The sequence below is a fragment of the Bufo gargarizans genome, chromosome 1, assembly GCF_014858855.1.
Source record: "Bufo gargarizans isolate SCDJY-AF-19 chromosome 1, ASM1485885v1, whole genome shotgun sequence".
Lineage (NCBI taxonomy): Eukaryota > Metazoa > Chordata > Amphibia > Anura > Bufonidae > Bufo > Bufo gargarizans.
Window position 1 is genome coordinate 225,073,125 of NC_058080.1, and position 27,325 is coordinate 225,100,449.

The 27,325-nt window shown below is 43.5% G+C and overlaps 1 protein-coding gene across 3 annotated transcripts in view; it reads left to right on the plus strand.

Annotated features, from left to right (window-relative positions):
- The window catches only part of LOC122920124, an 80,460-nt gene extending 77,067 nt beyond the window's left edge, over positions 1 to 3,393 (plus strand). For all 3 annotated transcript variants that reach the window (XM_044269543.1, XM_044269370.1, XM_044269456.1), the window contains one exon: positions 3,084 to 3,393. In XM_044269543.1, coding sequence (XP_044125478.1) covers positions 3,084 to 3,242 — 159 coding nt within the window. In that variant the 3' untranslated portion in view covers positions 3,243 to 3,393. The remainder of the gene's footprint in view (positions 1 to 3,083) is intronic.
- Positions 3,394 to 27,325: the final 23,932 nt, after the last annotated feature.

Sequence of the window (27,325 nt, forward strand, 5' to 3'; positions counted from 1 at the left end):
ACATATTAGGTATCGCCGCGTCTGTATTGACTGGCTCTATAAAAATATCACATGACCTAACCCCTCAGATGACCACCGTAAAAATAAAAAAATAAAAACGGTGTAAAAAAAGCCATTTTTTGTCATCTTCCGTCACAAAAAGTGTAATAGCAAGCAATCAAAAAGTCATGTGCACCCCAAAATAGTGCCAATCAAACCGTCATCTCATCCTACAAAAAATGAGACCCTACTTAAGATAATCGCCCAAAAATTTAAAAAACTATGGCTCTTAGACTATGGAGACACTAAAACATTTTTTTTGTTTTAAAAATGAAATTATTGTGTAAAACTTACATAAATAAAAAAAATTGTATACATATTGGGTATCACCGCGTCCGTGACAACCTGCTCTATAAAATTACCACATGATCTAACCTGTCAGATGAATGGTGTAAAAAAAATTAAAAAAAACGGTGCCAAAAAAGCAATTTCTTGTTACCTTGCCGTACAAAAAGTGTAATATAGAGCAACCAAAAATCATATGTACCCTAAACTAGTACCAACAAAACTGCCACCCTATCCCGTAGTTTCTAAAATGGGGTCACTTTTATGGAGTTTCTACTCTAGGGGTGCATCAGGGGGCTTCAAATGGGACATGGTGTCAAAAAACCAGTCCAGCAAAACCTGCCTTTCAAAAACCGTATGGCATTCCTTTCCTTCTGCGCCCTGCCGTGTGGCCGTACAGTAGTTTACGGCCACATATGGGGTGTTTCTGTAAACGGCAGAGTCAGGGCAATAAAGATACAGTCTTGTTTGGCTGTTAACCCTTGCTTTGTTAGTGGAAAAAATGGGTTAAAATGGAAAATTAGGCAATAATTCATCCCCATTTGCCAATAACTCTTGTGCAACACCTAAAGGGTTAACAAAGTTTGTAAAATCAGTTTTGAATACCTTGAGGGGTGTAGTTTATAGAATGGGGTCATTTTTGGGTGGTTTCTATTATGTAAGCCTCGCTAAGTGACTTCAGAGCTGTAGTGGTCCCTAAAAATTGGGTTTTTGTAAATTTCTGAAAAATTTCAAGATTTGCTTCTAAACTTCTAAGCCTTGTAACATCCCCAAAAAATAAAATATCATTCCCAAAATAATTCAAACATGAAGTAGACATATGGGGAATGTAAAGTCATCACAATTTTTAGGGGTATTACTATGTATTACAGAAGTAGAGAAACTGAAACTTTGAAATTTGCTAATTTTTCCCAATTTTTGGTAAATTGGACATTTTTTATGCAAAGAAAAATATATTTTTTACTTTATTTTACCAGTGTCATGAAGTACAATATGTGACGAAAAAACTATCTCAGAATGGCCTGGATAAGTCAAAGCGTTTTAAAGTTATCACCACTTAAAGTGACACTGGTCAGATTTGCAAAAAATGGCCTGGTCCTAAGGTGTAAAAAGGCTGTGTCCTTAAGGGGTTAACTATCTCAAACCCACAGACATTGCATGGTATGGTGAGGTACATGGATGATCACAACTCCTTTCAAATGCCTTTTGAACAAGGAGCATGGGACCTATGTTCTAGTGATTATTGGGGGTCTTAACTGTCAGACCTCCAATAATCTCACAATTTTCCTGTGGATAGGTGATAAATGTTTGTCATGGGATAGCCCCTTTAATCAAGTGATCACAATTCTGTGTGAGAGGATGACACCAAGGGTTGGCAAGAGGAGAAATTTACGGGGTGGTAGAAATAGAGCACAATGTTATTTTACCTTTTTTAAAGCAGCTCAACATTTTATAGCCATACATGACTTAAAGAGTTAGGGCTTGTCCACACGAATGTGTGATGCCCATTGCCGTATTGTGAACCGCAATAAACGGGCACCGTTCCGTGGCCATTCCGCATCACGGATGCGGACCCATTCATTTCAATGGGTCCGCAAATCCAGAGATGCGGAACGGTGCGGAATGGAAGAACGGAACGGAACACTACGGAAGCACTACGGAGTGCTTTCTCGGGTTCCGAAAAAGAGGAAAAGTCCAGCTCGATTAAATGTTACCTTTATTTTTCAGTGCGGATTAAAAGCCAGTTACACTCCACTCAACATGTTTCGGATCAAAGACAATAGCGATCCTTCCTCATGACACACACATACTAAGGGGGAGGTTGCATATATAGTGCCTCCACCTGGAACAGGTGGACACACTAACTGCAGGCCCCTCCTTACATTGAAATTGACAGCACATGCTAAAAAGCATGGTGAGTAAAAACAAAGGAACACACATGGCTTATGGATCAAAAAATTCAGTAGTGTAGCATCAAGTCGTGTTTCCGGTTAAGTCCATTTGGTATGGTGGACCCCATTTTGAAGATCCAGAACGACTCACGGTTCAAAAGCTTCTTCTTGTAATTACCACCCCTAGATGGTGGAGTAACTCTCTCCAAACCCTGCACAATTAGACCCTCTGTGTCACCGCCATGCACCGCTGATAAATGCAGGCTGACCGCAGACACATTTCTGGCATGTGAATGAGGAATGTCAGAGATGTGCCTGCATAGTCTAACCTTGAGGCCATTAGTGGTGCAGCCAATGGACTGGAGTGAACAGAGGGTACATGAAATACAATACACCACATGAGTGGTGTTACAGTTGATGTATTGTTTGATGGAAAAACATTGATTCATGGCATTCTGGGGTTCCGTTCCGTGCTTCTGCACCGCAAAAAGATATTGCTATATCTTTTTGCGGAATGGAAAAATTGCGGACCCATTCAAGTGAATAGGTCTGCGATCCCCATGCGCCTGCCCACGGATGGTGCCCGTGCATTGCGGACCGCAATTTGGGTCCACAGCACGGGCACAGGCTTCACCAGCCCGGATCCGTCTTCAAATGCTTTCAGTACACTTGCGTTTTTCCGGATCCGGCGTGTAATTCCGGCAAGTGGAGTACACGCCGGATCCGGACAACGCAAGTGTGAAAGAGGCCTAAGCTGCAGTTCTTCACAAGTGTTTGCACTTGTATCGCTCGTACTTTGTACTGAGCGTTCGGGTAGGTGTTTACAATAATGATATGCACTTAAATAATATATGCAATATTTTCTAGGAGGAATATGATTGGACAGAATGCGAACTATTGCTCGAGAGAGCTCAACTACTTCTTGAGGAAGACTGGTCACCGCAAATATGTCTAGCAAGACTTTTATCTACAACTACACAAGGAGCCCTTCCATTCAGCCTTCCTTCTTCCTCGAATGAAAACTAGGCAATCTAAAGATCTCAACTAGAATTACACATAAGCATTAGGCCTCTTGCACACGACCGCTTATAGTATTTTTTTCAGTATTTTGCGTCCGCGCAACGTTCTGCGTGTTTTTTGCAGAACGGAACAGCTGGCCCTTGATAAAACAGTACTATCCTTGTCCATTATGCCGACAATAATAGGACACGCTGTATCTTTGAACGGAAAAACAGAAATACGGAAATGGAAGGCATATGGAGTACTTTCCGTATTTTTTTTGCGGATCCGTTGAAATGAATGGTTTCGTATAAGGTCCATATACAGAATGCAAAAAACTGAACGTAAGCAGAAAAAAAAACATTTGTGTGCAAGAGGCCTTACTGATTTATACAATGGTGGAGTTCAGCTTTACTACTGACCTAATTAATGTATTCTACTCATTTAAAATGCTTGTCCGATAATGTATTTATTTTTTAAAAGGTGCCATAGCAACTGAATGTGATAAAATAAATAAAAAAGGTATACTCACCAATTTCATCCCATGTCTTTTCAAGACTGGTCCTCCCAGATGGGTTTTGATTACTTGGCTGCAACGATGATTTGCCGTACACCTCAATAACCACTACAGCCAATCACTGCTGTGATATACAGCACATCATTGCCGCAGCCAAGTAAATAAAGCTTATTAGGGAAGGACTAGAGAATTGGCACTGGAAAAGGCAGGGGATTCACTGATCATCAGTATAGCTTTTTTATTTTATAATTTTTAGTGGCTCTGGCCATTATTTTTTTATATAACTTGGACAACCCCTTTAATTTGCTCACATCAAAATACATATGGATGAATATAGAAATGTAACGTCCATATATTTTATTACGAAGGTTGTGCTTTAACTTGCCCATTAAATGCTGTTGACTTACAAGATATAACACTAGATGTTGCTCGTTATGGTTAAAAACACGACAATAAAATGACATTATGTGGTAAAATTGAAGTGGATAGCTCACCACCTTTTCAGGATGAGACAGGTGCTCTAGTCACGTAAAAGGTAAAAGTAGGGAAAAAAGAATATAAGACTGGCACTCAAATATGTGGATCACATGGAAAGTGGCAATTTAATATATAATATATATATAATGTAATAGAATCAGCACAAAATAAAGAATAAAAAGAAGTACAATATCACACAATAAAATATAACAATTATGAATAAAAAGCCGCAGGGTACTTGCACACAAGTGGTGGCGTATCGAATAATGAATAATGTTTTTTTTTGTTTGTTTTTTTTCTTTAAATATTGTCTTTATTTTTGTTTTATAAAAACATAGGATTAGTACATAGACCAATATCAATCACATTAATGTGTAAAATATAACAGTATATATCATATCCATCGCATCTATGTATATAATATAAGAATCATAAACATCCCTCCGCCCCCATTGGCTGCTGTTCCCCTCAGTTCAATCAAATACAGCATACAACAAATACATTAGTTGTTTCTACGTGGTTCTGCGTGCAAATCTCCGGTTCCTTTCGCTATCCTCGTATATTTTAATTTGTTGAAGGTATGAACCCCACTCCCTTGACGAGGGCTGAGAGGCAGAGCCCCAGTACCTGACCACTATAGCTTTCGCTACCATCAATCCTCTCATCCAGACCCGTCTATAGTCTCCAAAGATCACTATCAAGATTCCCGGGTTATAGTTCATTGAGGATTCCTTTTGTAGGGCAGAGAAAACCTCTTCCCAATATTTTCTTATTTTGCTGCAACTCCAAAGCAAATGGGTATAGTCAGCGTTCACATCTCCACATTTAGGGCAACAACAGTCCCGATCCCTATTTTGGGGGAACTTTCCTTGGGTTTTGGGCGTATAATACAGTCTATGAAGGATCTTAAATTGAATCAATCTGTGAGCACTGGATACTGTCGCCTTTCTCACATTCCTATAGATAGTAGGCCACTGTAAAGGAGGGCAATTCAGCTCTTGCTCCCATTTACTTGGGCTTTTAAAAGGAGTTACAGTAGCCAGTGCCATTCGGAGTTTAGCATATAATCGAGATAGTTTCACCTTCTGGTCCTTCTGAGCGTCACAATAATCGAAAAATATATTCTCTTGTGGAAAGATACGGCCCCTATTCCTAGAGGCTTCAAATACATGTTTCAAACGTGCATACATGAATAAATCTAATGGTGAAGTACCGATTAAACCAAATTCCGAAAGTGATTTAAATCGACCTAAGTGAAATAGGTGATGCCATTACGTGTCCAATACCCAAACTCTGTAATTTTGAAAAATTCCTCCAGCTCCCCGTTCCCCCACAAAGGGGTGAAAACAAACGGGCCGGGAACTTTAAGAAGCTCCTTCAGCCTATTCCACACCCTCTGTATTGAGAAAGGGATCAACAAGGTTTTTCTCATTCCTATGAACCCAGTTTCTAAACATGAAAAAATATTTTCTATTGGCTTGTCGCAAACGTTAATCAAATACCGTGAAAGTAAGCTCTCTTTCCAGTTACAACACCGCTGAATCTGTGCACAAAAATAATAACCTTGAAAAAAAGGAAGTGACAGCCCACCATCTGCCTCCGACAACCATAGATATCTCTGCTTTATACGCACTCTCTTCCTGCCCCAAATTAGATCATTAATCAAGGTCTCCAATCTATAAAATAAGATATCCTCTATCCAAATAGGAGAAGCACACATCGGAAACAAAACCATAGGCAAAATAACCATCCTGATCAGTGCGATTCGATCTATCTGTGCCAGTATCAATTTCCGCCAAGCACCAACTTTGGTCCTAACTTTATCCAAAGCTGGGGCCAGATTGAGCTCATAATACCTGCTTATAGGAACCCCGATCTTAACCCCCAAGTAATCTAAAGTATCATTAGGAACCAAGACACGAACTCGGCTACCTACATCTACAGCTTTCCGGTTCAGCGGGAGGAGCTATGACTTTGCCCAGTTAATCATATAGCCTGATAATTTACCATAGTGTTCTATTACCTCTATGACATACGGAAGGATTTTCCAACCCTGATCTAAAAACAGGATCACGTCGTCTGCATATAGGCCTTTTTTATCGCTCACTCCCGCCACCCCGAAGCCGTCTATACCCCTCTCTAATCGGATCTGACAAGCCAACAGTTCTATAAAGAGAGCGAAGAGGAGAGGAGACAGGGGACAACCCTGTCTCATCCCTCTCCGCATCATGACAGGAGAAGTAGTAATACCATTGATATTAATATATGCAACCGGCTGTTCATATAGCATTTGAGTAATTTCCAAGAAAGAGTTCCCAAGGCCAAAATGAGACATTGTAGCCCACAAAAAAGACCACTCCATCCTGTCAAACGCCTTTGCAGAGTCTAATGACAGGATGGAGTGGTCCACACTGCCCCCAACAGACAAATTCAAATACACCCTATATATACTCGACTGTATATGGCGGCCTGGGATAAAGCCCGTCTGGTCAGGATGAACCAAATCAGCTATAACCCTCTTCAGTCGACAAGCCAAAATTTTGGCAAAAATCTTGTAGTCCGTATTTAAAAGCGATATAGGTCTATATGACCCCACATCGCATGGGTCCTTATCCTTCTTCAAGACCAAAACCATCACTGCCTCTCTAAATGATGGTGGTAGAGAGCCGAGTACGCAGGATTCATTAAAGACCCGAAGAAGGATTGGGAGGAGGGACTTGGCACGGTACCTATATATTTCGAAAGGCAATCCATCTGGGCCAGGAGACGAGTTATACTTTAAGGACGGGAGAATCGCTTGGAGTTCCTCCAAAAGAATGGGGGAGTCCAATATTTCTCTATCCTGGATAGTTAATTGGGGAAGCGCCAGTTGTTGAAGATATTGATCCATGTCAGTACGACTAAACATAGACTCAGATTCATAGAGGGAAGAATAATATTTCACAAATTCCTCTCTAATCTCTTCTGCGGATCTCACTCCAATTCCCTGTGGGTTCCTGATTTATTTTATACTGGTATCCTCTCTCTGGTTGGCCACCAAACGAGCCAAAAACCTACCCGTTTTACCAGACTCGCAGAAACGATTCTGGCCTTGAAATAGCAGCTTGTGGTGTGCTTTTTTATATAAAAGTGTCTTAAGCTGAGAATTAGCCTCCTTTAATTGGGTGATGAATTGCTCATTATGACTGTCAATCAATGCGACCCGCAAACTCCTTATTGAGTCTGTCAGTTGATTTTCCCTTCGTCGTGATTCCTTTCTGAATCTATGAATTTTGTTGAAGTACAGACCCCTAATATGGGCCTTCAGCGCGTCCCACACATAATGAATGTGAGTCGAACCTACGTTGAAGCCCCAAAATTCCTGAATGTCCTGGTCTACTCGGGATTGCTCCCCAATCACCTCAAGCCAATGCGAATTCAATTTAAAAGTTCTTCCTACGGATGGGGCCTCCACAAACACAATCAGAACTGGGGAGTGATCCGAGATTCCATGAGGTTCATACCTCATCCTCTGGACCCGACCGCACAGATCCCAACTTGCAAAAGCCAAATCAATACGGGACATAGACCCGTATGACTGGCTAAAACATGAAAAAAAATTCTTATTGCCATAGAGGTGGCGCCAGATATCAACCAGCGCCAGCTCCTGGCACACAGCAGTTAAAGGGGACCCACTGCGACCGTGCCCAGAGAGTGAAGAGAACCGGTCCAACTCAGGGTCCGGAACCACATTAAAATCACCCGCCACCAATACGGAACATTGATTTTTGGTAGATATATATTGAGCTAAATGGGAGAGAACTGTTGCTTTGAATGGAGGGGGGATGTAAATAAACGGGGTTTTTTAAATGGAATTCTGTGGGCCCTTTCCACACAAAAGGAGGATGCATCGTAGTCTGAACCCAAGCTTTCTACCAACCATTTCTGAACAAAATTCGGCGGATTATCCTGTTCTACCCCTTCTGGCAAGCCTACTAATCGCAGATTATATCTACGAGACCTATCCTCCAGCTCTACCATTTTCCTTCTTAACCAAGCACGGTCTTCATCCACCTCTTCTAGTCTGTTCTTTAATACCCCATTCTCTACAGTAACAGAGTTTACTGTGGTTTCCAATTCCTTAACCTTTAACCTCAGCTTCGTCATTTCGTCTCTTATTATAGTAACGTCCCCTTGTACTACTGCAAGGGAGGAGGCCAGCTCTACAACCGAAATACTAGTAGCATTTACCACTCCCAGTATATCCTGCAATTTATTATTAATGCTCTCAAAGCCTTCACTATGGGGGGAGCTGGTCTTTAATAAGCCCTGTTCTAACCGGACCGTATTGTCTGTACCTGACTCAACCTGAGGGACAGATCTCTGTACCCCTCCTCTAGTCTTGGGTGGTGGTGACTTCAAAAATTTATCTAGTCGAGCCTGTGGGCTCCCCCCTGATCCACCTTTTGGAGAGGTCAGTCCAGCTGATTTACGGTATTTTGGCGGCATTTTTATATCAGACAATGTATTGCATCTACATACAGAATTCCCACAAAACAATATCTCATATATATATAACTACAAAGCCCCACCCGTCACAATTAGCTGGGCCAGATACTTATTAGCTATACAGGACGAACAAAAAAAAAAAAATGCTGAGACAGTATAAATAGACAAATCCCTTGGGACATGCAAACTATCTGGTTACTCCCCCCAGGTAGCAGGGTAAAATATAATTGCCAGCAGATATATAACGGCAATACCGATACAGGTGGAGCAAAACCCAATTATAGTCTTGACAAATTGTTAAGACTCAGCTTTGAAGGATATGTATCCTACAGGATACCCAGTAGGCACGTCTTCTAAAGTTCAGTCTGCAGACACCGAGGTTTGGCTTTTACGCCTCTCAGAAGCAATATCGGAGCGCCCCATGAATTTTCCAACTGGCGACTGAGGCTATAGGAGGACCAGTTCATCCAAAAGAAAAGGCAGGGTCCAGAGAGGCTGTAGAGCACAGAGGATAGTTATTGACCTTAATTTTCCGTCCGTACCCTGTACAGAAAGGGCGGGCAGTTCCCCTGAGGACGCAACCTCAGATTCCAACGACCAGCAACTGAAACAGCCAATAGCCCCAGGGCTCACAGGTGACCGCCAGCAAAAACCAATAATATCAGCAGATTCGCAATCGGAGTGGGACATCCAATTCATCCGCAAGACATCTGGCACCGAACCCCTACTTCATCCACACGAGCCGGGACCCAATTTATCTGGTATCTTACCAGCTCCGACACCCAGCGCCTCACAGATGGCATGTAGCGGCTCACATCAAAGAATGGGCATCGGGTAGCGGAACGAACATGGCAGAGCAGGCAGTATAGAGCAGGACACCGAAATCAGTAAACAGCAGGATAAAGCAAGAGCCGTAATCTACCAGGTGCCTTACCAGCTCCAGCACCTAACGCCCAGCACCTCGAGGGCAGCGGAACGCCATACAACTGGTAACGGCAAATCACAGCGAGCAGCCGGCCGAAGGTAATGGATCAAGACACACGGCGTACGAAGATTCACCAGAGGCACCCGGCGGCAGGGTAAGATCGATCCAACTCCCATCTACACCGTCCGAACTTGACTAGCCATGCCTGGCCAGGGGGCGGCATTCCTTTCGGATCCACATCGAGGAGCGAGGCGAGGCAGGGAGTGAGAGGAGAGGGCAGCCGGAGGAGGAGCGCGACGCCCCTACGTCATGCCGCTATGTCCCATTATCGAATAATGAATAATGTTAGTATCAATCAGTCGTATAGGAATATGTGCACAGACTTCTTTTATATCGTCACCAAGGGATGGATCCTTCACAGTTTGGCGATATTTTTAAAAGTCACTTCCTAGTGCATAAAAGTACATTCCAGGAAATATTCCCCTTAATAGAAACAATCGGATATACACTCTGTGTAGATACAGTAGCTGGGTCCGGTACAGGAAGACCTATTGTTCCGGCTGGTATTGCTAATTGTATACGGGTGGTGAGTGAGGCATAGGTGTATATCTTACCCGTATAAAATCGGGGACGGTAGCTGGAGATTGTATCTCTCAAGCCGCTACTCACCACACCGTACCGCTTCCTTTTCTTGCCGTTGGCGTCCTCGTCCGAGACTTCCGTGTCACGTGACGTTTTTCTCGCGGGAATGGCCTGTTTGGTCCTGCTATTATCGGACTGTATTTGAATCGAAGATTATGGAGCGCTCCAATGGTCAGAATATCTTTAATCTTTCGTAATGGATCTGGTTCTTTCTTTGTGGGGGTGAACTACGCCAAACGCGTTTCGGGGACCTCTCTCCCCTTCCTCAGAGAGGTCCCCGACGCACCTAAGACGCACCTTGGTTTTTGAGGAGGAAAATAAGAAAAAAAATATTTTGAACCGAAAGGTGTGCTTTTGGTGCGTTTTGAACTAATGGTGGTCTGTGGATGACACTATTATGGGGGATCTGTGGATGACGCACTGTTATGGGGGATCTGTGGATGATGCACTGTTATGGGGGATCTGTGGATGATGCACTGTTATGGGGCTCTGTGGATAACACTGTTATGGGAGATCTGTGGATGACACTGTTATGGGGGCATCTGTGGATGGCACTGTTATAGGGGCATCTGTGGATGGCACTATTATGGGAGCATGTGTGTATGGCACTGTTATGGAGCATCTGTGAATGCACTGTTATGGGGCATCTGGGGATGGCACTGTTATGGGGGCATCTGGGGATGGCATGACACTGCTATGGGAGGGTCTGTGGGTAACACATAGCATCTTATGCTATGTGTCATGCACAGATCCCCCCCATAACAGTGTCCCTGTGTAGTGAATAACCCCCAATACAGGGGGTGGAGGTCGGCATCTTGTTTTGTAATGGCAGCGGGGCCCGATGCAGTCACTGTATTCTATTACACTGGGCTCCGCTCACTGTAGTAATCATATAGGCAATGTTAAACTGTAGAATTACTTTCCAATCCAGGCTGTAGTACTTACTACTAACTTCCATAGCAGGCAAGAGGCCGGGTGCTGGCAGCGTAACTCACTACGTCGCGCGCAGGGCCGGCCTTAGGTGTTCAGGCGTCCTGTGCAAGCTAACCTTGTGCCCCCCCCCCCTTACCCCTGTTTTTTTGGGACCCATAATGCTGCTACACGATACGGTATCTGAATCTTTGGGACTCCTGTGGATATACCATAAAAGTTTTATCTGCAGTGCTATGTAAAACCACAGATAACGCAGTGATAACTCAGAGTACAGATAATATAGTAATGCAAAAAGGATTGCGCTGCTAGAGGAAGTTCTTTTACTGTTTCAGTCAATTCTTATGCTTGTGTATTCGGAAAAAGCCTTCAATTAAATGGACCACATACAAACATCTGTCCCAACAATAGCATGGAAACCTGAAAAAAATATGAAAACCGCACTCTGGTGTAGTATGTATGCAAAAAAATTGCCGCACCTTGTGATTAAGCTATACTCACAAGACTCCACTACAAGCACGCATGGATAGAAGTCCGGTCGATGTCCTCCACAGGGGTGCTTCACAGGTGCGATGGGCGTGCACCTCCAGCCGTCGATTAGGTGGATATTGCTCTACACCACGATAGAAGGGGGTGGATCAACTCTTAGCTTTCACTTCCAAAGGTAAGATTCCGAGAATCTGCCAAAGTTAACGGTGGAGCTTTGTTGTGTGAAGATTACATCAGAAAAAGATCGTTGGAAGTGTGAATCTGGTGTTACCCCTGGCGACTGCTTTTTACTGATGGGATTGCAGTTTGGTTCGGAACCCTATTGAATCGTCGGCTCCAAGCTCGGGTCGATTACACACACAGAGCACTCCTTTAAAGATTACCGTTGGGATTTCAACTAGTGTGGCATATTGTCGGAATCTTACCTTTAGAAGTGAAAGCTAAGAGTTGATCCACCCCCTTCTATCGTGGTGTAGAGCAATATCCACCTAATCGACGGCTGGAGGTGCACGCCCATCGCACCTGTGAAGCACCCCTGTGGAGGACATCGACCGGACTTCTATCCATGCGTGCTTGTAGTGGAGTCTTGTGAGTATAGCTTAATCACAAGGTGCGGCAATTTTTTTGCATACATACTACACCAGAGTGCGGTTTTCATATTTTTTTCAGGTTTCCATGCTATTGCTGGGACAGATGTTTGTATGTGGTCCATTTAATTGAAGGCTTTTTCCGAATACACAAGCATAAGAATTGACTGAAACAGTAAAAGAACTTCCTCTAGCAGCGCAATCCTTTTTGCATCACTATATATTGTGGACTCTCCTTCTCACAGTGTCCTTGGATTTGCAGCGCTTGAGGGGCCAGTATCCTATACAGAGAATTATTTAATTGTTTTGAACAGATAATGTAGTAGATGTCACCTGCAGCCCTATGTAACACTACAGATAACACAGTGATAACTCTCTTAGTACAGTTTACAGATAATGTAGATGTCACCTGCAGTCCTATGTAACACGACAAATAACACATAGCTCTCTGGATACAGATAACACAGTGATGGCTCTCTGTTACCTGCAGTCCTATGTAAAACCACAGATAACACTAGTGCTGATAATGTGGTAGTGTTACCTGCAGTCCTATGTAAAACCACAGATAATACTAGTGTAGATCATGTGGAAGTGTAGATCTTCTTTTTGCCCCGCACAGAACGTTCTGAATTTCTGATGCAGCTGCGTCAAGACATAGGAACACTGTGGGCATGGTGATACACACAGGGATGGACACACACACACAGAGAGGAACACACACACACAGGGACGGACATACACACACACAGGGACGGACACACACAGGGACGGACACACAGGGACGGACACACACACAGGGATGGACAGTCACACAGGAACGGACACACACACATACATACAATAAATATAATCACCACATGGCTCCTGCCTGTCTGCTTTGGCAAAGTAGGGCATAGCTGGGCTATGCCAGGCTTTAGCAGAGTGGGCACAGGACAGTGGAAACAGGGCACGATATGTATGCAAGCAGAGCTGACACATCGCCCCTCCTGCCTGTCATACCACCCCCCCCCACCGGGCATTTTGGGGGGCATTAGGGGTTGGATGATGTGGAGTGTGCACATAGCCACCAATCATATCCCCCCCTACTAAAGGTAAATGATGTGCTGGGGGGAGGGGAATATGATTGGTGGCACACTCAACATCAGCAGCAAGGAGTTAAAGTCCAACCCTTAATGGCCCCCAAAATCAATGGGGGGGGGGGGGGGTTGATGTAGTAGCAGGAAAGCACACACTGTCCCCCTGTCCTCTATGAGCCCCTTCCCCCCCCATGGCACATTTCTCCCCTCCATGGGCCAGTGGCAGCAGCAGCAGCACATCTCTCATTCTGTCGCCCCCCCACCATTTCTCCCACTCCATCATGGGCCAGTGGCAGATGGGATTGGGATCCATCCAGTTGTTATCTTTGTACTACCAAATACCTGTAAGGCTGTAACTTCTGTTGGAACTTGGCTCAGCCTCAGGCTGTGTCGTGGGCCTTCCCTGGCAGAGACTGAGTCTGCTGTGGCTGCTGGCTGGCGCTCGCGGGCTCGCTCCTTCTTCTCTCTGGGGCCCTGGGGGCGGAGCTCAGTGGCAAAGTCAAAAGTGAAGGAAGATGTGCCTGTGCAGCAGCTGCGGCACGCTCCAGCAGCCACTGGTCTGCTCTCTTAAAGAGCCAGGCAGGCCAGGCAGCAGAGCGGAGCTCAGAGCGGCCGTGGGCCCCGCCCCCTCCCCATTGTTTCCAATAGTCCGTGCGCTTTCAGCGCTGTTAGTTTGCCGGCGGCCGCAACAAAATAGTAAGTGGACCCTGTTGCTATGGCGCCCTGTGCAGCCGCACAGCCTGCACACCCCAAAGGCCGGCCCTGGTCGCGCGCCTGTGCCGCCTGCTTCATTCATAAAGTAGGAGGAGCAGGCGTGTGATGTAGTGAGTTACGCTGCCGCCTCCCGCCCGCCCGGCCTCCTGCCTGCTACGATAGATTGTAGTAAGTACTACAGGCTGGATTGGAGAGCAATTCTACAGTTTAACATTTCCTATATGATTACTACAGTGAGCGGGGCCCGGTGTAAAAGAATACAGGGACTGCACCGGGCCCCCTTGCCATTACAAAACAAGATGCCGGCCCCCAGCCCCTCCTCCCTCCCCGCTGATACACATGCCGGCTGCGGTGCGGTGTATCAGTGTAAATTGTAGCTATCGCCCCATAAGACGCAGTGCTTTTTTCCCCCGACTTTTGGGGGGGGCGTCTTATAGGGCGAAAAATACGGTATGGTGATCAAAAAACAGGTGTGGGTCAAAAACACAGAACAGGTGCAAATATTTTCATTACACCTTATCTCTGTGTAGCCTCCACTCCTGGTTTTGGCTCACAAAAACTGATGGAAATAACTGATCAAATAACTGACGTGTGAACAAGGCCTTAGGTTAGTTTCACATATCCGGTAGCAATTCTCTGCCAGAACAGTCTGCCAGAATTCTCCAGATCCAGAACTGCCAAATGTAAAAGGAATGCCTGCCAGCCCCAATAAATATAATGGGGTCCGGTGGAGATCCAGACACAATCCGGCAAATATGCCGAGAATCAGCTGGACAGAAACTGCTGATACTCGGCATTCTCTGACAGAACTGGCTGTCAGATCACAATGCTGGAGATGTGAAACTAACTCTAGTTGCCCATAGCAAGCAACCAAATTTCAGCTTTAATTTTTCTAAGAAAAAATGGAAAATGAATTGTGGAATCCTTTACACCAGTTTTGATAAATGTCAACCAGTGCTGCTATAGCATATGGTCTACCATAGTAGATGTGTAGTCCCTCCCTATTAATGTAGAAGACTGCATGCTATAGTGGCTTATATATCACACCTACATCAGATTTTCTCTTGTTTCTTTTCTTTTTATCTACATATTATTTTTACTTAAAAGAAAATTTAAAGGGGCTGGATTAAATTTTTAAAAAGGCTGCTTGTGAGGCAGGTATTCTCAGACCTGTTTGAATTAGGGCCCTTGCACACAATCGTATGCCCTCCAAGACATACTGTCCGTGAGCGAGCCATATGTCCCAGAGCGGCACTGATTGTGCACATGGGAGTACACAGCATCATAGATTACAATGATGCTGTGCACGTCGGGCCACCCACAGGGCTATTGTCCCGCACTCATAAAATCATATGAGTGAAGGACAATAGCACCACGGCCTTATACTATATGTCAGAGCTAGGACTAGTCATGTTGTAAGGTCTTGTCAGAGATCTCTATGTTAAAAAAATTCCATTTATTCCATGTTAAAAAGTCCATTTATTTCAGTAATGCAACATAAAATTAGAATTTTGTGAAAAGGTTCAATATTCTAGGCTCAAAGTGTCGCACTCTAGTCAGCTAATTAATCCATACCCCCTGAGCAAAGGGGACCTGAGATTGTGACTTTGGGGTTTCATAAGCTGTAAGCCATAATCATCCAAATTATACCAAATAAAGGCTTGAAATATCTCGCTTTGCATGTAATGAGTCTCATATGTTAGTTTCACCTTTTAAGTTGCATTACTGAAATTAACTTTGCACGATATTCTAATTTTTCGAGTTTCACCTGTATGTTTGCTCTGCTAAGTCAGGCATGCATATGTGTAGGGGGAACGGGAGAATTGGCTGTTGGTCAAACAATTGTTTAGCCAACAGTTCTCTCGTGTACACCCAGCTTAACCCCAGATTTACCTTCAGTTTTATATCACGCGTGTGCAAAACGCATAAAAAATCTCATTGCACCCGCGCAATAAAAACTGAACAACTGAACACGATCGCAGACAAAACTGAATAACTTTGTTTGCTAAATCGCACATTTTTCAATGAACGCATTCGCAGCGCATCTATACCTAATCCGCACACGCTCATCTGCAAGGGGACTTAAGGACCCTGAGATTTTCAATTTTTGCGATTTCGTTTTTCACTCCCTGCCTTCCCATAGTCCTAACTTATTTATTTTTCCATTCACGTAGCCTTATGAGGGCTTATTTTTTGGGGGACAAATGTACTTTCTAATGGCACCATTTACGGTTGCATACCATGTAGTAAAAAGCAGGAACAAATTCCAAATGGGGTAGAATTGTGAAAAAACGCAATTCTGATAAAGGTTGTTTTTTTTTTTTACACTGTACACTATGCGGTAAAATTGACCTGTTATCTTTATTCTCCAGGTCAGTACGGTTACAACGATGCCACACTTGTATAATTTTTGTTGCATTTTTATATTGAAAACATTTTTAAACCTCTGAGTAAAAGAAAAATGTTTTATACCCATATTCTGACCCCTATAATTTTTTTTGTAGTTATATGTACAGGGCTATGTGAGGGCTAATTTTTGCAGGCTGATCTGTTCTTTTCAGTGATACCAATTTGAAGTGTGTGCGACTTTTTGATCACTTTTAATTAAAAAAAATTTGGGTAGTTGAAGTGACAAAAAAACTGACAAATTGGCTGTTTTTATTTTTTCCCCGTTACGTCAGTAGCCGTATGCCATTAATATTGTTATATTTTAATTGTATGGGCATTTTTGCACGTGGCGATGCCCATGTTGTTTATTTTTTTATTGTTTAAGTATTTTTATTTTAAGGAAAGGGGGTGATTTGAACTCTTATTTTTATTTTTTTATATTTGCAAAAAAAAAAAGTTTTAAACTTTTTTTAAGTCATCTTGGGTGACAATAACTGGCAATCATTAGATTGCCCTTTGTGTTCATTGATGGCTAAATAGCCATCATTGAAGACTTCATTTGCACTATACCAATACAATGCTGCCACCTAGTGGCCTGTATTGGTATATTCATCTAATAGATTCTGAAGCCTGCTTGAGGCTTCAGTCTATTAACGCAATGTAACAGGTTCCCCGATGCTGTTACCGGAATGGAAGCGCGCAACTTCCGCTTCCAGACTGATCATATGCCGTGGCATCTGAAAGGTAAAATGTATGCGATCAGCCTTATACATGTGCCGCAGGTCTCTGCTATTTAAAATAGCAGAAACCCCGTAGCTATGGCACCCGCAGCGCCCACGGGCGGGCTCCATGTTTGGGGACCGGACTTCCGCCGTACATATACACAGCGGAGGTCCTTAAGGGGTTAAAGGCTATGTACACCTTTGGGGCAATTATTTTTATTATTGCATTGTACTCATTTTGAGCTAAAAATGTTTTTTAAAATGGTCTTTATTAATAATATGGAGCCCTTTTTTTCTGTACATAGCTGAGATGCTCTAGGAGCAACCCTTGGATTTTCTGTCTTTTCCATCAGATCAGGAGCTAATGGACTCCTTAGCTCGGCTCTCTGACCATCTAAAAACTCATTATAGCTCAGTTCTTATCTTACTGAAAAGAATGTGGCTTAAAGGGAACCTGTCACCTGGATTTTGGGTATAGAGCTGAGGACATGGGCTGCTAGATCACCGCTAGCACATCCGCAATATCCATTCCCCATAGCTCTCTGTGCTTTTATTGTGTAAAAAAACCCAGATTTTATAGATATGTAAATTAGGCAAATAAGAAGCCCAAGGAGCTGTTACTAACGTTTCCGGAGCCCAGCCACATCCACTGTGAAGGAGCCCAGCACCGCCCCACATACTTTGAATCTCCTCCTTGCTCCCCGAAGTCACAACGCTAGAGTGCCATAATCTCGCTATGTGCGAGCTAGCGCATGCGCAGTATCGGCATAGTGTTCCTTCCCTGTGCTTGCATCAGCCTCAGGGAACGAACTGCGCATGCGCTAGCTCACGCATCGCGAGATTACGGCGCTCTAGCTTTGTGACGTCGGGGAGCAAGAAGGAGATTCGGAGGATGCCGGGCGGTGCTGGGCTCCTTCACAGCGGGCGTGGCTGGACTCAGAGTCAGAGAACGCTGGACTCATCTAAGGTTCATTTACATATACAGTACAGACCAAAAGTTTGGACACACCTTCTCATTCAAAGAGTTTTCTTTATTTTCATGACTATGAAAATTGTAGATTCACACTGAAGGCATCAAAACTATGAATTAACACATGTGGAATTATATACATAACAAAAAAGTGTGAAACAACTGAAAATATGTCATATTCTAGGTTCTTCAAAGTAGCCACCTTTTGCTTTGATTACTGCTTTGCACACTCTTGGCATTCTCTTGATGAGCTTCAAGAGGTAGTCACCTGAAATTGTTTTCACTTCACAGGTGTGCCCTGTCAGGTTTAATAAGTGAGATTTCTTGCCTTATAAATGGGGTTGGGACCATCAGTTGCGTTGTGGAGAAGTCAGGTGGATACACAGCTGATAGTCCTACTGAATAGACTGTTAGAATTTGTATTATGGCAAGAAAAAAGCAGCTAAGTAAAGAAAAACGAGTGGCCATCATTACTTTAAGAAATGAAGGTCAGTCAGTCCGAAAAATTGGGAAAACTTTGAAAGTGTCCCCAAGTGCAGTCACAAAAACCATCAAGTGCTACAAAGAAACTGGCTCACATGCGGACCGCCCCAGGAAAGGAAGACCAAGAGTCACCTCTGCTGCGGAGGATAAGTTCATCCGAGTCACCAGCCTCAGAAATCGCAGGTTAACAGCAGCTCAGATTAGAGACCAGGTCAATGCCACACAGAGTTCTAGCAGCAGACACATCTCTAGAACAACTGTTAAGAGGAGACTTTGTGAATCAGGCCTTCATGGTAGAATATCTGCTAGGAAACCACTGCTAAGGACAGGCAAAAAGCAGAAGAGACTTGTTTGGGCTAAAGAACACAAGGAATGTACATTAGACCAGTGGAAATCTGTGCCTTGGTCTGATGAGTCCAAATTTGAGATCTTTAGTTCCAACCACCGTGTCTTTGTGCGACGCAGAAAAGGTGAACGGATGGACTCTTCATGCCTGGTTCCCACCGTGAAGCATGGAGGAGGAGGTGTGATGGTGTGGGGGTGCTTTGCTGGTGACACTGTTGGGGATTTGTTCAAACTTGAAGGCATACTGAACCAGCATGGCTACCACAGCATCTTGCAGCGACATGCTATTCCATCCGGTTTGCGTTTAGTTGGACCATCATTTATTTTTCAACAGGACAATGACCCCAAACACACCTCCAGGCTGTGTAAGGGCTATTTGACCATGAAGGAGAGTGATGGGGTGCTGCGCCAGATGACCTGGCCTCCACAGTCACCGGACCTGAACCCAATCGAGATGGTTTGGGGTGAGCTGGACTGCAGAGTGAAGGCAAAAGGGCCAACAAGTGCTAAGCATCTCTGGGAACTCCTTCAAGACTGTTGGAAGACCATTTCAGGTGACTACCTCTTGAAGCTCATCAAGAGAATGCCAAGAGTGTGCAAAGCAGTAATCAAAGCAAAAGGTGGCTACTTTGAAGAACCTAGAATATGACATATTTTCAGTTGTTTCACACTTTTTTGTTATGCATATAATTCCCCATGTGTTAATTCATAGTTTTGATGCCTTCAGTGTGAATCTACAATTTTCATAGTCATGAAAATAAAGAAAACTCTTTGAATGAGAAGGTGTGTCCAAACTTTTGGTCTGTACTGTATATAAAGTGAAACTGAAAGTACCAGCCACACAGCTAGAAAAACTGTTAACCCTTCGTGACAGAGCTGCTCAATATTTTTAATAATAGGCCAAATGAAAAAAAAAAAATTTTTTTGTTGCAAAAATGAGTAAAAGACAATCATAAAAAATTGACTCCGAAGGTGTACATAGCCTTTAAGCCACAAGATATAGAACCATCTAAGAGAGTGATTGTCACCATAGACACTGGTGTTTTTCTACGGTTCTATGCTGCGCATTTGTAACGGGGTTCCGAAGGTGCACTCGGTCTCCCATTAGCTACAGACCTGCTGCTTAGCTTCGGGAGCAAGGATCTGTGCTTGACCTCGTTCCCAGGGCGGCTTTGCTAGCTTGGAGGTTCCCTGCTCCTAAGTCTGCCTTGAGCGCCGAGCTGATCACTCGGTGCTCGACTGGTTGGTCTGTCGCTAATGTGACGCTGGCCACGTCACATGACCCTCACTCCCCACTATAAATACAGGCAGCCTGCTGGCCACAGGTTGCCTGTTAATTTAGGTTCCACCTGTGATGTTGTATTTCCTGGTGTACTTACCGCCTGCTGTTTCCCGACGATCCTCTGCCTGCATCTTGTGTACTTTGCTGCTCTCCTGGTATTCTGACCCCGGCCTCCTCCTGACGATCCTCTGCTTACTCCTTTGGTACTTCACGACTCTGCTGGTATTTATGACCCTGGCTTCTCCTGACTATTCTCTGCTTGCTCCATTTGTACTTTGTAGCTTTCCTGGTATTGACTCGGTCCGTTCACGTTCTGTTATTTGTCTGTCTGTCATCCCTGCACTTAGTTCAAGCTAGGGATTGCCGTCCAGTTGTCCCCTGTCATTAGGACTCGCAAGGCAAGTAAGCAGGGCCAGGGGTAAGGGTGAAGCGCAGTGGTCACTCCCCCCCCCCCCTGTGTGTGTGTGTACGCGACCGTTACAGTATTGCATTGATTGCTGTATTATGGACTGGCCAGGGTGTGATTGAACAGTATTCCACACTGCATTCTGGAGAGAGCCATTCCATGTCCCTGCTACTTTAAGCTTGTACTTGAAAGCACAAATCTTATATGGTTTTTGTAGTGAAACTGCTAAACGTATGTGCCTCTTGTAGTGAAACCACCAAGCGTCTGTTTTGTAATGACTGTAACCACTATGATTGTGCCTATATTGTCCCCATCATGCTTAAGAACCGCCACATGAGTAAAGTTTGATTTCTGGTTGTTAAACGTGTCTCCTGCTTGTTATTACTGCGCCATTCCTCTGTCAGTGGCTCCTATCAGACCCCTCACCTGATTCAGCAAGCGCCAGACTCAACCATCTTCCAATGTCACCAGTTCAGTAATGTCATTATACTAGAAGTGCTTGCAGCTGCCTATTACATTAGGTATACAGTATGATAGGGTTCAAATTCCAATATGGTTGTGAGGGGGTGGATTGAAACATGCAGTTTTTAATATAATGGCCAAAGCCAGGATCCGAAGAAAAGGAATATTATAAAGGAAAAATGTGTTATTTCTCCTGGTTTTTGTATCTGCTCCTATGTTTGCTTCAGAAAGCTGCCACCAATATTACACCAGGAACTGAATCCAAAATTGGACACGATTCAAGTCTAATGGGCTGTAATTGGAATAAAAAAGCTATTCAACATGGGTTTTTTTTTTTTATGTGTTCCCTATGAGTTAAAAATGACCTGTTACCTTCATTCTACAGGTCAGTATAATCACAGCAATACCATATTTTTTATAGGTTTTAAAAAAAAAATAACAACTGAAAAAAAAAATGATTTTATTTCTTTGCATGGCCATATTCTGACCCCCCATAACTTTTTTATATTTACATCTGCGAATGTGATGGCTCATTTTTTGCAGGGTGATCTGTAGTTTTTATTGATACAATTTTGGAGTTTTTGATTACTTTTTATTCAATTTTTTTGCAGTTGATGCAATGAAAAAACAGTAAATGGGCTATTTTGTTTTGTTTTTGTGTCACGGTGTTCACGGTATGGTATAAATAGTTTGGGCATTTTGGGACACGGCACCTCCTATGATCTTTATTTTTTTATTGCTTATTTATTTTTAATATGGGAAAAAGGGGGTGATCTGAGGGTTTAAATGTCCATCATTGATACCGCCTATCATGGACATTGTCCCTGGGTGTTTGCTGTTTAAAAGGTCGGAGCCATATTTGCCCGATTTCTGCTGTTTAACACAGCAGACACCTGAGACCAATGTCTATGAGGTTTAATCCCTCAGATGCCATGGTCAATTGTGACCAATGCATCTGAGGCAGCTTTCCCTGTTACACAGATCAGATTTTTTAAGTATTAAAACAAAAACAAAAATATTAATTGGTATTGCAGCACTTATACTGACCCAGATAGTGAAGGGCACAGGTCAGTTTTACCACATAGGGAATGCCATAAAAATGAAACCCATAAGACTATGGAGGAATTGCATTTTTTCCCAATTTCACCCAATTTGGAATTTTTTCCAGCTTCCCACTACATAATGTGTAACACAAGATGGTTTCATTGGAAAGTATAACTTGTCTCACAAAAAAACAAGCTATGTGAATGGAAAACATGGCTATGTAAATGGAAAAATAAAAAAGTTACGGCTTCAAGAGGACAGGGAGTGAAAAAAAGAAAAAACTGAAAATTGCTGCATCATGAAGGGGTTTTTAAATGGGTTTTCTGGTAATAATTAAATTTTATCTAATGCTCGCAGTCTCCCTCCTGAAACAGAAGATTCATACTTCCATGCTCCTCGCCGCTCCAATCCTCCACACTGTCTCCCTTATGTCCCTGTTCCGGTCCCTGGAGTGTCTACATCCAGTGCAGCATGGGCATAGTCACATGCTCCTCTGTAGCCAATAACTGGTTTCAGCTGTGATGTGACCACAAGCAACACTACTGAAGCCAGTCAATGGCTGCTGCGGAGCATGTAACCATGTCCATACACCACCAGATGTAGACTCTCCGAGGAGCAGAACATGAACACAGCAGAGACAGCATGGAGGATCAGAGCATCGGGGAGCAGATAAGTATGAATCTTGTGTTTCAGGAGTCAGGCCTGAGGCCTGAGAAAGGACTCACCCTCTGAGAAAGGGCACCCCCCCCTAAGAAACAACACACCTCCTGAGAAACGACATGCCCCCAAGCTGCCAGCCTATAAAGAATCTAGTAGTCCAGTAGGAGCAATGAATGGAGAGATCTCTGGATCCATGTGAGGTACAGGGCTGGTTCTAGCTTTGTTAGATAGAGATTGTCATGTACTATTTGATGTCTGATTTAAATTTTTACATCAGTCATAGCACAACCCATTTAAAACTAGGTTCATACCTGAGTTGGAAGCCCTGCTAGGAGCATCTGCTGCAGAGACCCCATAACAGTAAAAATGCGAGACCCCATAACAGTAAAGGTACTTTCTTTCACACTTGCGGCAGGACGGATCCGGCAGGCTGTTAACCCTGTCGGATTCGTCCTTCCGCTGTTTCGCCGTGCCGCCGGAACACCGCTCCATCCCCATTGACTATAATAGGGACGGGGCGGCGCTCCGGCGCAGTACGGCAGTTCGCGGTCAGAGGCCGCCGGACTAAAAAGTCGGACATGCAGGACTTTTAGTCCGGTGGCCTTTCGCCGTGCACTGCGCCGGAGCGCCGCCCCCGTCCCCATTATAGTCAATGGGGACAGAGCGGCGGTCCAGCGGCACGGCGAAACAGCGGAAGGACGGATCCGACAGGGTGAACAGCCTGCCGGATCCGTCCTGCCGCAAGTGTGAAAGTACCCTAACCAAACATAAACGCCATTATAGTCAATAGGGGCTTTCAATGGGTTCTGTGCATCATGTCATGTATCCTGTGCAGTCATTATTTTTGTTTTTCTGTTCCTATAATGGAAGAGAAAATCTGAACTATAAGTCCAGCCTAAGAACATAGTACTGACAATACTCAGCTAACAAGACATATTTAAAAGGCAAGAAAGTACAGTATTTTACACGAGTAGGACAAGAGCTATAGTCTCTTAAGCACACATGGTTGCTACATATTAGTTTTTTCTTTGTTAATGGCTATAAAATAAGAATTACATTATAGGTATCATTTTCAGACATCCTACCACTTTGTGCTGTATTCCAGGGAATGGGATTGCCATCATGATATGAATCATTTTAATGTGTTTTTTTTTTTAAGGCAATGTTATCTAATACTAACATAGCTAGAGAAACATAATTATATTATATCATTTTTTTTATTTCCCTGAATATAGAAGAAATTTCTATTAATATCACAACAGGAAGGTAACCAGTATTTTTGTATTGTTAAATTATTAAATTTAAAATTTAATTTAAATTACTATTAAAACAAATCAGCTGCTGTGCTGTTGTCTGGTTGATAGTGGCTTTTGTTTTAAAAGATATCTGTGTTGGCTGCTGTATTCCAGATTTACCCAGGTTGTTTTTTGACAAATGGATAGATAGATAGATAGATAGATAGATAGATAGATAGATAGAGAAAATGTTTCCTTCATCAATCTGCACTAAATTTCCCTTAATGAGAAAGTGAAAACAGAATTTTAAAAATGTTTGCAAATTTATTGCAAATGGCTGCCTCCCTTTTCTCTTGATCATCTTTGAGATGTCTCTACACTTTGACTGGAGTCCACCTGTGGTAAATTCAGTTGAGTGGACATGATATGGAAAGACACATCCCTGTCTGTAGAGCTCAGAGACAAGACTGTATGAAGGCACAGATCTGGAGAAGGGTACAAAAAAAATTCTGCTGCACTGAATGTTCCCAATGGCCTCCATAATTCTTAAATAGAAGACATTTGGAGTTGAAAGAGCCTCTCCATAGTGAAAGACTGATGGAAGTTTGAATAAAAAGCACCCGAAGAACTCTTAGGCCTCTTTCACACGGGCGTCTTATTTTTGGCCCGGATAAGAGGCGGGTGCATTGCGGAAAAATGCGCGATTTTTCCGCGCGAGTGCAAAACATTGTCATGCGTTTTGCACTCGCGTGAGAAAAATCGTGCATGTTTGGGATCAGTGTTCTGTAGATTGTATTATTTTCCCTTATAACGTGGTTATAAGGGAAAATAATAGCATTCTGAATACAGAATGCATAGTAAAACAGCGCTGGAGGGGGTTAAAAAGAATTAAAAATAATTTAACTCACCTTAGTCCACTTGATCGCGAAGCCCGGCATCTCCTTGTGTCTCCTTTGTTGAATAGGACCTGTGGTGAGCATTAAATACAGGTAAAGGACCTTTGATGACGTCACTCCGGTCATCACATGGTCTTTTACCATGGTAAAAGATCATGTGACGTACCATGTGATGACCGGAGTGATGTCATCAAAGGTCCTTTACCTGTATTTACTGCTCACCACAGGTCCTATTCAACAAAGGAGACAGAAGGAGATGCCGGGCTTCGCGATCAAGTGGACTAAGGTGAGTTACATTTATTTATTTATTTTTTTAACCCCTCCAGCGCTGTTTTACTATGCATTCTGTATTCAGAATGCTATTATTTCCCTCATAACCATGTTATAAGGGAAAATAATAATGATCGGGTCTCCATCCCGATCGTCTCCTAGCAACCGTGCGTGAAAATCGCACCGCATCCTCACTTGCTTGCGGATGCTATGCGATTTTCACGCCTCCCATTCACTTCTATGGGGCCTGCGTCGTGTGAAAATCGGACAATATAGAGCATGCTGCGATTTTCACTCAACGCACAAGTGATGCGTGAAAATCACCGCTCATGTGAACAGCCCCACAGAAATGAATGGGTCCGGATTCAGTGCGGGTGCAATACGTTCCACTGACGCATCGCATCCGCACGGAATACTCGCCCGTGTGAAAGGGGCCTTAGGCTGTGAGAAACAAGATTCTTTGGTCTGGTGAAACCAAGGTTGAACTTTTTACAGCTATTCTAAGCATCATGTCTGCAGGAAACCAGACATTGCTCATCACCTGCACAATACTATGCCTGAAATGAAGCATGGTGGTGGCAGCATAATGCTGTGGGGATGTTTTTAAGAGGCTGGGACAGGGAGACTGTTCGGGGTTAAAAGAAAACTGAATGGACCAAAGTACAGAGATATTCACAATGAAAACCTGATTCATAGTGCTCTGGACCTCAGACTGGGCTGAAGGTTCACCTTCCAATGAGACAATCACCCTAAACACAAAGCCTAGACAACACAGGAGAGGCTTAGAGACAACTCTGTGAATGGCCCAAACAGAGCCCTGACTTGAACCCACTCAAACACCTCTGGAGAGACTTGAAAATGGCTGTCCACCGACAGTCCCCATCCAACCTCACAGAGCTTGAGAGGATCTGCAGAGAAGATTGGCAGAAAATCCTTAAATCCAGGTGTGAAAACCTTGTAGTATCATACCCAAGAAGACTAGAGGCTGTAATTGTTGATGTTAATGCAATATTTTCTTTTAACCTTTTCAATAAATTAGCAAACATTTTGAACATTCTGTTTTTGATGAGGTATTGAGTGCAGAATGATCTAAAAAAAAAATTGAACTTTTTTTATTTTTGCATAAGTCTGCAACAAAATGTTAAAAAAGGGTCTGAAGACTTTCTGAATGCATTGATCGATATACAGACAAACAGTCAGACAGAAATAGATAGCAGTCGCATGGTACAATGGAGGAACAGAGTATGATAAATCAGGAAAAAAGCACTTGGTTAAAAAATAACAACACTACTATTTACCTATGCTTCTTTAACCAGTTTCGGACTGCCGGTTCACTATAAACATCTGAGCAGTCCATATTTAAAGGGTATGTTAGGATAGGTCATTAATATCAGATCTATGGGGTTCCGACTTCAGGTCCCCCACACCGATCAACTGTATGACGAGGCATGGCACTCCATGAGGACCATATGATGTTAGGATCAGTGGTCACATGGCATAGGCGCAGCTCAGTATCATTCGTATGGGGCTGAGCTGCAATACCAAGCACAACCACTCTCCAATGGATGGCACTGTGCTTGGTAAGCTTTTAAGAGGCTGAAGTGCTCACTAGAGCTCCTGTGAGAGCTGTGGTTTCCACACAGCTAATTAGAGTTGGACCCCCCGCCAATCTTAGGGCTCATTCAGAAGGCTATATGTATGGGTCGGCATCCGTTCAGCAATTTTGCGGAACGAGTGCGGACCCATTCACTTCAATAGGGCCACAAAAGATGCGGACAGCACACCGTGTCCTGCATCCGTAGTTCCGTTTCACAGCCCCGCAAATAATATACAGCATGTCCTATTCTTGTCCACAATGCCAGACAAAAATAAGCATTTCTATATAGCGTTGGCCCTGTGCTTTCCGCAAAATGTTGAACGCACACGGCCGGTATTTCGTGTTTTGCGGATCCGCAATTGGTGGATAGGCCATCAATATGAAAATCCAAGAGAACTCCTTTAACTTTCTAGGACATTTCCTAGCAGACCCAGATCAGCTCTGCAGTGAGGCTCAACAGCCCTGTAAAATCTCTCTGGGGGCTGTATTCGTCCTGTAACTTGGT